The following is an 11,607-nucleotide window of genomic DNA, read 5'->3' on the forward strand; positions in this document are numbered from 1 at the left end:
AAACTTTTTACTTATTGGTCGGAGATCCACTCGGAAGCAATCTCTTTATCCGTCGAATAGAGAGAGATGACTGTCTCTACTTTAAAAGTGTTTTCACTCTGGGTGGAGAAATGACTTGTTTTTATTCTCGGATAAGGGAAGGATTGTCTATATCTCACCTACCGCATACACCACTCAGTGTGGTATTGGGTTTTGTTGTTATATATTCGGTACTTATTAAAAAAAAAGATAATAGTACTAATCGGTTCGGTACGATTCGATATGAATAGAGTAAGATGTTCATTCCTATATCATATGGGGAGTGATTCGTACACCACCTATTTTTAACCGTACAACACCAAATGTGCTTTACAGAGTTGTACAGTACAATACTATAAAGCATATTTGGTGGTGTATGGCTAAAAATAGGTGGTGTACGAATCATCACCCATATCATATAGTGTATATCATAGATAGATTCATAGCTAGTCTCCATTCAAATACCGTAAATTACACGCAAAGTACTAAATATATTCTCTCTCCATAATAAACGGACACATTGTATGGTTATCGACAATATTATTCTTTCTTAATTACGTCATACCTTTAACTAATATTTTACTTAAGTCATACCTTTAACTAATATTTTTTTATTTCGTGAATGACCGAAAGTACCGATTACTAGTTAGGTGTCGGTAACGTGGCCCATCTAGCCAATCTTCATCGACACTCGATACTCTATTTTTTCAACAAAATACATCATTAAGATCATCGTGGCATTTTTTTTATAATTTTATAATAATAAAATAAAAAACATAATATTACTCAACCAAACATCACACACCTCAGCTCGTTACTATTATATTATTACTATTAGAAAATGATGGGTTGAATGAGCTGAGGGAGATATAAATAAACCAGATTTGAAGCATATATTTCAAAGATCAATCAAATGGCATCATCAAGTTCACTTTTTTTGATGATTTTATTGGTGTTATGTAGTGGTAGTTTGTATGTTAGCGGATCATCATGTTATACGTCTATAATTAGTTTTGGTGACTCACTTGCGGACACCGGTAGCCTAAAACAACTTGCTCGCATATCGCACCAACTATATCCGTGTCTTTTAGCACCTTACGGCGAAAGCTTCTTAGCCGATCCCACTGGCCGTTGCTCCAATGGCCGTCTCATCATCGATTTCCTAGGTAATGAACTTCTCTTTGGCTATAATAATGTTCTTGTATACTAGTATATGTTGTTTGCTATGAATGTTTGGTTCATATTGTCTGGGATTGATCAATTCATTTCACGCTGTCCCAATAAATGAAGTTTCTTTTTCATTTTTTGAAATCTTCATTGTAGTTTGAAGGATATACATGTTTAGATTCGATTTTTTTCTCTCTGTAAGTACAATATTAGACCATTTGCAACACGCGTTATAGGAAACAAAATCACCCAGCACGCCAGGTATCACGCCGTATACGTAGCGCTAGCGTGCTGGCCAATACTTTTCCGGCGTGCTGAGCCAGGGCGGACCTACTATTATATCACTGTCCGCACAGGCTACCACTGAAATAAGTAAAATTTGTTTGGACTTTTAACTAGTGACACTACTTGACAGTGTTAATTATTTTGAGCGACACCCTATAAATAGTGTATTTTTTTTCAACTTTTAACTAGTGACAACTGACACCCATAAGTACAATTTCTAGATCCACCATTGAGCTGAGCCTGCCTCACGCGAAGATGGTCCGGCGTGTTTGCATATTTATTCATGTTATGAACTTGGATTGTAAGTAAACCTTCGTGCCTGAAACGGAACCGATTCAGGATTGATCTTTGAATCGTGTCGAATATTTCGGCTCAATTAGTCACGGGTTACACGAAGTTTCGATTGGGATAAGACAAAGACTAGATTGTTGTCTTGGCTAAAAGAAAACAATCAAAACAATTGCAGAGATTAATCTTCTAATTGTTTAAGTTGAAAGTGTGTGTAAAAAGCCAAAATTCTGGAACTTTTTTCAAATACACAGAGTGTATTTATAATGGGTCAAAAGGTTACTTGAAAAGTCACAACCTTTGATTCATACCCATTAGTGACTGGAAGTTTACATTCATTTATTTAGACTTAAAATGGTCTAAAAACATGTAAAAACGCAGTTTAAATGACCTGGAACAACCCCAAAACGTTTGGGGTTCAAATATGCATTTTGGGTTGAAAAGGCACATTTTCAGCGAGTCCAGTGTTAAGCCACGCCGCGGGCTAACAAAGAACCACACTTGAAAGTTAGCCAAAAGCCTCGACCTGGAATTTATGCCTTAAGCCGCGCCGCGGGTGGCGAGCCCGCGCCGCAGCCTAATGAAGCCACCAGCATATTTGTCTTTGACAAACTCTCGACCCCCAAAACACTCTTTGAGCCACGCCGCGGGCTTCCTAGCCGCGCCGCGGCTTAACCCTATGTCCAGCGGCTCAATTTCGTGCTATGGCATTTCGTGCGTATGGCCTTTTCAAGTTTCGTTTCGCATTCCTTAAGTCCCAAGTATTATTTCCAAGTCCAAAAGAAACCTCAAACCACCTCACATTTTACGAACGTGTACTCCACACTCTCCGAATTCGTGTAACGTATCAATGGTTCGAGAACACTTTCAACATAGTAATCCAATCCCTAAAATGAATGTTGGATCATGCTAAAATCACCAACAATTCATTTTTACTATTATTTTTATATACTTTTAATACCTTTCATTCCCTTTTCATCCAACTTAACTTCCAATCATATTTTAACACACCACACCCATCACGCTACCCACTACTCACCTCCATCCCATCAGCCAACTAACCCATCTTGCCCCTCATAACGCCCAAAAACCCGCCACCACTACAATTGGTCTTACAGACATCACTATAGACAATCATCTATCATCTATATTTATTACCAACATATATATGATATTGATTTGCATAACCTGCAATAGCTGCAGGTTATTAGGTTTTAGCCAAAGTTGGATATATGTTTTTGTAAATGACTAGAGATCTTTTTATTTGTTTTAGCGGAGAGTCTTGGGTTGCAATTGATACCACCATTTATGCACAAGTTGACTGAAAGACGAGGAGCATCGGAACAAGGAGTAAATTACGCGGTGGCTGGTGCTACAGCATTAGATTCATCGTTTCTTGAAGCAAAATGGACCGAAAATTCAGTGATTAACGCATCATTGAATGTACAATTAGAATGGTTTAAACAATCACTACCTTCTATTTGTGGCAACACTTCAAGTAGGTGTTTAGGTGCAAGTGCAACTTTTGTACTTTCATGATCACCTTCAATTATAAGTTCTCCTAAATTTTGTTTGTTTACATAATTGTTTTACAGACTGTAAAAACTTTATCGGGAGTTCGTTGATCCTAATGGGAGAAATAGGCGGTAACGATTACAGTTTTCCATTATTGGTCGGAGAACCCATTGACGAGGCCAAATCGTATGTTCCTCTTGTTATTGATACCATCGTCTCAACTGTCAATGTAAGACGTCGATCAAACTCATTAATCATACTAAACGACAGTTTTTGTCTTGAAATTTGTACTGCATTTAGTAATATTTAACTTGCAGGAGTTAATTGATATGGGGGCGCAAACGCTAGTTGTTCCCGGGAACTTTCCAATCGGATGCTCTTCATCGTATTTGACAACACGCAGTTCTGATAACGACGATGAGTATGATCCCACAACCGGTTGCCTTATCAATTTAAATGAGTTCGCGGAATATCACAACAATTTATTACAAACAAAATTAAATCAAATTCGAGAGGTTCATCCTGATGTCACTCTCATTTATGCCGACTACTACAACGCTGCCATGCAATTTTACCGTTCTCCAAATGAATTTGGTACTATTCATTATCATTCTATAAAATAAAATGATATGGTGCAACCACATTACTAAATTATGGTTTAATAAGCAAGTGGTCTTATATATGTATGTGATGTGATGTGATAATTAAAATTATTGATGCAGGATTCACAAACGGAGCTCTAAAGGCGTGTTGTGGAGGTGAAGGGCCGTTTAACTACAATTTAACGGTGAGATGTGGAGATGAATCAGCGACCGTGTGTGATCAACCCGATACATATGTAAATTGGGATGGAGTACATTTAACAGAAGCGGCATACAAAATCATTTTCAAGAGTTTATTTCAAGGGCCATACACAACACCGCAATTTAGTTCCTTGTGTGCTACAACAGCATTACAAAGAGGAGTCGAGTTATCGAGCGATATGTAAGCAACTTAAGCTTTGATACATAGGAGGTATCACATAAGTGTGCAATGCGAGAAGAGTAGTTGGTATTCATTTATACATGTATAGAAAAGTAGTTCAAATATTTGGTAAATGATTACTCCGTTGTTACAGTTTGTGTAGACTATATATCCATTGATCACATGTAATTGAAGAAAATGTTACCCCGTTTTCGAGTTTATTGATATAGCGTAAGTTGAAGGTCATTATGACGATTCTTTGCATTGGGCTTGAAGTCTTGAACTCACTCGTATAAGGCGTGTGCCAAGTGATGTACTATTGTGAAATATAGTCAATTTATTTGTGTTATTGCCCTTCAAAAAAACAAAAAAATATTTATTTGTGTTATCTATCATCTATGCCTTAACCTTTCAAATCTGTCTGTCCGGTGTAATTTGTCTTCTTTTTTTTTTTTTTTTTTTTTTTTTTTTTTTTTTTTTTTTTTTAATACACCTTTTTTGTCAGGTGTATAAATTTTGAATAGTAATTAGAAACTTAGCTAGGATACTATTCCATTGTTTTTGATATGCTACTAGTTTTCTGATTTTGGCTTAAACTGTTACTACTGCATTTTGGCTTTAACTGTTACTATATTTGTCCTTAAACTGTTAGTTTGTTACTGCACTAAGGCTTAATGTTACTGCACTAAGGCTTAATGTTGCTGCATTTTGGCTTAAAATATTAGTGCATTTTTGCTTAAACTTTTAACTGCATATTGTTACTGCAAAAGTGACCCAAATGGTCAGTTTTAGCCAAAACAAAACAAACGGTCAAAACAAACGGTCATATATCAAAATAACAAATGGTCATACAAAAATGGTCAGTTTTATGCATAATGTTACTGCATAATGTTACTGTTACTGCATTAAGGCTTAACCGTTGTAGTCAAAACAAATGGTCATACAGCAAAAGTGACCCAAATGGTCAACAGTTGTAGCCAATACAGTTGACTTTGTTTTTAATATAAAATTATAAACTAACTTGGTCATATTTGCCTTATAGTTATGAGTGATGGACTGATAGTCATATTTGCCTACAGTTAAAAGAGTGATGGTCACTTTTAACTGTTTCATTTGATTGTAATAATGTTTCATTCTAATACTGTCACTTTTGCAAATTACACCCACTTCATAATACACAGGTAATTTCAGATTGAATATTTTAGATTCACAGGTCAGTTTCATTTAACTGCTTTCACAAACATTTAGCTTCATTTTACCACTTAGAGTTGCACTTGATAATATTCACATTATAAAACATCTCTTAGAACAACTCTGTAAAACAAGATTCATAAGACTAGATTTATAAAACAACATTCATAAAATAAGATTCGATTTTCATTGATAAAAGTTAACATTACAAACCGGTTTCATATTACATCAATTCCATCCAAGCTAAAATACATAATGATACAAAACAAATGTGACCCAACTCAGAATTAAAAGCAGCTTGAGTTTCATGGCTTCCAATTCAGCTATTCTAACTTTATCTTCAAGGATAATCTTCGTCTTCAACCATTATGGAGCATCGCTAAATTTGTTGAGACGATGGTTTCGGGATGACATTATTTACGCAGGATTCACAAATAGAGCTCTAAAGGCGTGTTGTGGAGGTGAAGGGTCGTTTAACTACAATTTAACAATGAGATGTGGAGATGAATTAGCAACCGTGTGTGATCAACCGGATACATATGTGAATTGGGATGGAGTACATTTAACAGAAGCGGCATACAAAATCATTTTCAAGAGTTTATTTCAAGGGCCATACACAACTCCGCAATTTAATTCCTTGTGTGCTACATTAGCATCACGAAGAGGAGTTGATTATCGAGCACTATGTAAGCAATGCAAGCTCAAATATATACCAAGTATCATAGACGTATATGAAGATGAGTGTACAATGCGAAAAGAGTTGTTAGTTCTCATATATATCTCTATAGAAAAGTAATTCAAATATTTGGTAAACGATTACTCTGTTAAAACCCATCAGGCCATGTAACCTACATATCCATCAATCACATGTTATTATTGGTACCGATTACTTGTGTTATACACTTACAATGAAGAAACCATTCATTATTGAAATTATATAGTTCTGATCAAGGCATATTATTGAAATTAATTGCAATGATTGTTTCTGTTGGAGCTTGATTGGATCTTTGGATCGAAGGTTTTCGTGAATCGTTGACGTTTGGGATCGAATAAGTCAAACCGGATCGTTTTGGATCGGATTAGAACGATGCCTAGAGTCTTGATTCGACTTGTTTGGGTTTTAGGATTGCTGTGATGAGAGTAAAACGACCAGGAAACCAAATTGGGTGATTAACCCTAAATTGTGAAGATGAAACCCTTATATACTTGAATTGGGCTTCAGTCCGTCGACGGGCACGACTGTTGGTCGACTGACCCAACAGTCGGTCGACAGTCTCCTCTTACATTAAAACGCTTCGGTTGATACGAACTTGGGACTTTTATGCACCAACAGTTTCCACATGGGAGAAGTTCCTGGCTCTTGTTTGATGCTTTTCCTCAGTGGGCTAGATCCAGTTGTAGTACCATCAACAACACTGATGCTGTAACGAAAGAACTACACTGCAGAATAGTTTTGTTAGTAATTTTAAAGAGACAAAACTTAGAACATCGGAGTGTGAATGTGAAAACACAAAGTTGAAAATAACAAAAGTAATAGCATGACACCTACATGATATAATTACTATCTATGCCATATCATATGAGTATCTTAAGCAATTGTTTAATCAATTATTAATAATCAGTAAGATAGCTACATATGCAAGTTATTTATCTTGGTAATCGTATGGGTTAAATCAAACAAAATTTAATAGTCCAATTGTATAGCTGAATACAATCAGATGAAACAAATTTAGTACTTTGAATTTTGAGTTATTTAAACGTACCTTAGTAGAATAATTAATTTGGGATGGGAGTCATCTTTATTATACATCTTCTATTTATTTTTATTTATGAGCCAAAATGCCCTCTTCCCATTGATTGAAAAGTCACTATTCACGATTTTTGTCCTTCCAATTTTTTTTCTCTAATGTATATTTTTTTAATTATTTTAGCCTATTTGGACTGGTTTTCAGAAGAAAACCCTTTAAAAGGGCTAAGTTGTTCAAATGGGCTTACATGAGTACTCGCCCAACAACTGTATGCTTGGCCCAACAACTGTTATAGCTTATACTTCCGTCAACTAAACCAGAATAGTGAATCGCGGTACCACTCAATACAGCTCCACCATACCCACCATACCCTCCACGCTCCTTTATGTCTGATGCTCCATCAACCCTTTCTTTCTCATTTTTTCACTCTAATCAAATACCGGCATCTCTCAATTTCGGTGACGTACGCGAGTAATTGTTTTCCCTCTCACAAAGAAACACTGCTCAGGTTTTGTTATTTTCATCCACTCAATTTTTTTCCCCTTCATACCCTAATTTTTTTGAGCACGTATGTTAAAGAGGTAAGAAACGTGTTTTCAATTTGTGTGCTTTTCTTTTCAATTGTTCGAAACCCTAGGCGTTTGAAGGTATAATTCTTATCCCAGTTTAGTTCAGTTATCATATATAGAAAGTTGATTGATTAAGTTAATGTTCGTTCACACGTGTTGATAACTAATCAATTCTTAAGTTCCAGTAAACAATCGAAGAGGATAAATTGGATTTTAGCAGTGATTAGATTGCCAAATGGTGATTTATATGGTCACCCATTTGATCCCACTCGGGTCACCCAAATATCGTGGCATTCAAGGTTTAATTTATAAACTTTATGATTATATAAGAACCGACTGATTGTAAGTTTTATGTATGTGTAATTTGTATTTGTACAGGGCATTTTTGTATAGAAACTTTTTAACAGATATAGAGCATGATCATCTAATCCAACTGGTAAGTATATATTTCTCATCTCATATCATTCATGTATTTATAATTATTTTATTCTATAGTACTCTTATCAGAATAAAACAGTTTGGATTTAACAAAATTTAAACAAAATAAATATAAATATATATATTAATTAAATTTTAATATTTTTAAAAAATAAATAAATGAGAGGAAAGGAAGAAAGATGCAGTTTTGGAGCTGTCCAACTGTATGTGACTTTATGCAATTGGTAATTGCATTTAGGAGTGTTTGATTTTCTTATGTCTGCAATGAAATTTTTTAACTTTATATTATTCAAACACAACCCTTTTAAAAATCCATTGCATTTGCTAATTCATTATGAATTATGGTTGATTAGGCAAATGATAAGCTTGAGAAATCTATGGTTGCTGATAATGAATCTGGTAAAAGTATAGAAACTAAAGTTCGAACAAGCTCTGACATGTTTCTTAACAAAGCTCATGTCATCTAGAATCTTCCTTACTTACTTTCTATATGTAATGTATGTAAATATAACCTTTCATCAATTTAGTTTACTACTGCATTAGATATTCAGTTATGAAAGTTATTGTATTGTGCATCTTATTGTGCCATTTAGGTCTTACCTGTCAAAAAGTTCATGAATTTGTGATGATGTATAGTCTATAGATACTTTATTTTGAGTTTATTCAAGATATGAAGAAATCAACGGTTGGATCTATTATGTGTTTTGCCTAATATTTGGGGGTTTGATGCAGGTTATTTCGATTTCAGTTCATCCTTCTTCCAGGTATTTTTTTTTTTTTTTATTTCTGTTTTTTATTCGTTACACAATTGATAATAACACAGGTCCAGTAGTTCGAATACCTTGCATAAATCATTAGTCCATTCCTATCAAAGATCAATTGATCGTTTGTTCCATTTGTCAATTAATAGGTACCAATTCCTCATATTCATCGATTCCTCTAGCTCCTGAGGCTGCTTGTGTTGGATTGGAAATTAGAGTCGTCGAAAATGATAGTGGAAAGCAGGTATACTTAGATTTAATTAAGGCTAATTGAGTCAGATAAACTCGATAATTGTATGAGAATTTGGTTGTTTACATATGCTATTTGTTGAACATTTCTTTTTCCATCCTATTTTCCTTAATTATTTTCTTAGCTATGTGTGTCTGTATGATTTTTCGGTTTCTCAACACACACATACGTATAAAAAACTCTTGCATTATGTCATTCTGGATTATAACCCTCCTTGCGTTTTTTATTTTACTATCTATCAATTTTATTGCTTTGTTTTTCCCATCTCAACTCTCTTGCGTTATTAATTAATTTAGTTTTGGTTCTAGGTGATTGGCATTTTTCGTTGTATGACATTAGCTCTTTTTTGCTTATCGCTATTAACTAACAGGTGCATTTGTTAATTACATTTGCTACTTCTTTGAGTTTTAACTATTCTGATTAATATTTACGATTTTTCAATTTTATAGTGTGGTTCTTTCAGGTAATTTCCGTGCGTTTGGATTGTCGCTGTTATAAAGGTAGTAAGATTGACCTATGTTATATGCATTTAATTTCTTTTATTTTTAGTTGCTATGTACTTATGTTATATGTTATATCTCTATCTTTATCCATTTAATTGATTTTTGTGTTTATATCTTTATGTAGTTGATTCTGTTTTGTATCATGTCGAATAGAAAAGAACGTAAGATAGGAAATTGTTGTGGTATTAGACCTGATGATTTGTGTGGTGTGTTTGGTGTGGGGTTGATATTTCCCTATGCGTTGTCACAACCGGAGTCCCAATCTATACATAACTCTGGTGAGGGGCATTCCAAGGACCAGGAAACTTCACAGGCGCACGTTAGAAGCGTTGCGCCTTGGAAAATGCAATCGAGCTGTTATGCGATGGAACACTCCTACAGTCAGAGGCATGCTTCAACAGGTTTTTCTTTCTTGAAGAGTTCAGACGTTCAGTTGCATTAATATATCATATAGAGGTGGCAAACAGTCAGGTCGTGGATCAAAATGGGTTTGGGTCAAAACAAGCAATATGTAATAATACAGTTCCAATCAGGCTGGGTTGGAGCTAAAGTCAACAAATTTTGTCCGTTTTATATTGCACTCTGTATTAAATAAGATTTTATATCCGCTTTTATTAAAATACTAACTAGCATTATTTTGTAATAAAGTGATTTAGGATATTAAGCATTTGAAACCACATGTCACTCCACTCACTTTATTTGGGTGACTCTCAAGTCTCAACCCGCTTGATCTGGTTGATCAATTTCTGCTTGACCTGTTGGAGATATAAATACAACCCAAATGAGCCATTTTTAATAAATGAGTGAAAATCGGCACCTATAGGTTATCAAAACATACTTGGTGGATTAACATATATAGTTCTTGACGCAGGTTAAGAGGTTGGTTGTTGTCGTGACTGAAGAGATGTTCAAGGCACGCAAACAAAAGCAAGAAAACGAGGGTGCACTCCGTCCACCTTTCGTTGTTAGCCATCTTCCACCATGTGCGACTGATCCTACTCAACAGGCTATCTGAAATTATGAATGTACTTCAATTTCATCTGACTATTTATGTTTGTAGTTTTCAATAAAATAAACATTTCACTCATAGATCTTCAGTTCCAGTGCATTAGTTTTCTCACTTCTACAAAGTTAGAACAAGTAAAAGATGCATATTGAACTTCTTATCTTCAATTTAAGTATGAAATCATCGATTGTCACTACCAAACTTTCAATAGGAAACACTCAATTCATGAAATAGTCATCTTGCTTTACAACACTTACATTTGACTACCGAATGCTGATCTTTGACCAGCCTTTTACAATATATAACCATGATCGAACTCATCTTTATCCAGTGACTAACGTATATACATATGTCGGCCTTCGATTTTGTGATGTATAAGCTTCCGACTTTAAAGATATCGTTATGTTTATAAAATAGCATTCAATAATTCATAGATGCGTAGCGCGTACCCCTCAATCTTGTTAAGATCAATAGCATTTGATCACCATCTTGTTCAATAAAGATTTTTAGATAAGAGTCAGTCTAATATTGTAATAAGGATGTAGGTAGGATATATAATTAATAAGATTGAATACTTCATTCAAACCGTCCCGTTCATTGAACATTGCCAAAGAATGTGAGTCAGATTTCATATATTTAACTGTGTATGTTGACTACTAGGTGGCACGGTAAATCCAGCAACCTTAAACTTAAAAAGCACCCGCTTACCTAAAAGCTCATAAAGATCATCTGGTTGATCTTGATCTTCCCCGTACGGATATGAGTGTAACCGTACATATGGATTTGTGACTGTACAGATATAAACCACATGGATCCGTACGGATAGCTCATGGATCCGTATGGATGGGACTTGGATCCGTACGGATAGCCCGTATCTGTATGGATGTGTATCAGCAGAGTGTATT

The 11,607-nt window shown here is 34.9% G+C and overlaps 2 protein-coding genes across 2 annotated transcripts; both read left to right on the top strand.

The window, feature by feature from the left end:
- Positions 1 to 855: 855 nt before the first annotated feature.
- On the top strand, positions 856 to 7,426 carry LOC139864196 (GDSL esterase/lipase At1g28610-like). The gene is made up of 9 exons (XM_071852781.1): positions 856 to 1,184; positions 3,032 to 3,256; positions 3,354 to 3,502; positions 3,591 to 3,867; positions 3,996 to 4,257; positions 4,742 to 4,759; positions 4,962 to 5,017; positions 5,853 to 6,113; positions 7,359 to 7,426. The coding sequence occupies exons 1-9, from the start codon at positions 932 to 934 to the stop codon at positions 7,424 to 7,426; spliced, it is 1,569 nt and encodes a 522-aa protein (XP_071708882.1). The 5' UTR covers positions 856 to 931.
- Positions 7,427 to 7,513: 87 nt separating this feature from the next.
- On the top strand, positions 7,514 to 10,894 carry LOC139861645 (uncharacterized). Its single transcript, XM_071850104.1, has 7 exons — positions 7,514 to 7,683; positions 8,915 to 8,946; positions 9,093 to 9,187; positions 9,502 to 9,563; positions 9,643 to 9,656; positions 9,991 to 10,097; positions 10,568 to 10,894. The coding sequence occupies exons 1-7, from the start codon at positions 7,568 to 7,570 to the stop codon at positions 10,709 to 10,711; spliced, it is 570 nt and encodes a 189-aa protein (XP_071706205.1). The 5' UTR covers positions 7,514 to 7,567; the 3' UTR covers positions 10,712 to 10,894.
- The last annotated feature ends 713 nt before the right edge of the window (positions 10,895 to 11,607 follow it).

Source organism: Rutidosis leptorrhynchoides, chromosome 8, assembly GCF_046630445.1.
Source record: "Rutidosis leptorrhynchoides isolate AG116_Rl617_1_P2 chromosome 8, CSIRO_AGI_Rlap_v1, whole genome shotgun sequence".
In the NCBI taxonomy this organism is placed as follows: Eukaryota; Viridiplantae; Streptophyta; class Magnoliopsida; order Asterales; family Asteraceae; genus Rutidosis; species Rutidosis leptorrhynchoides.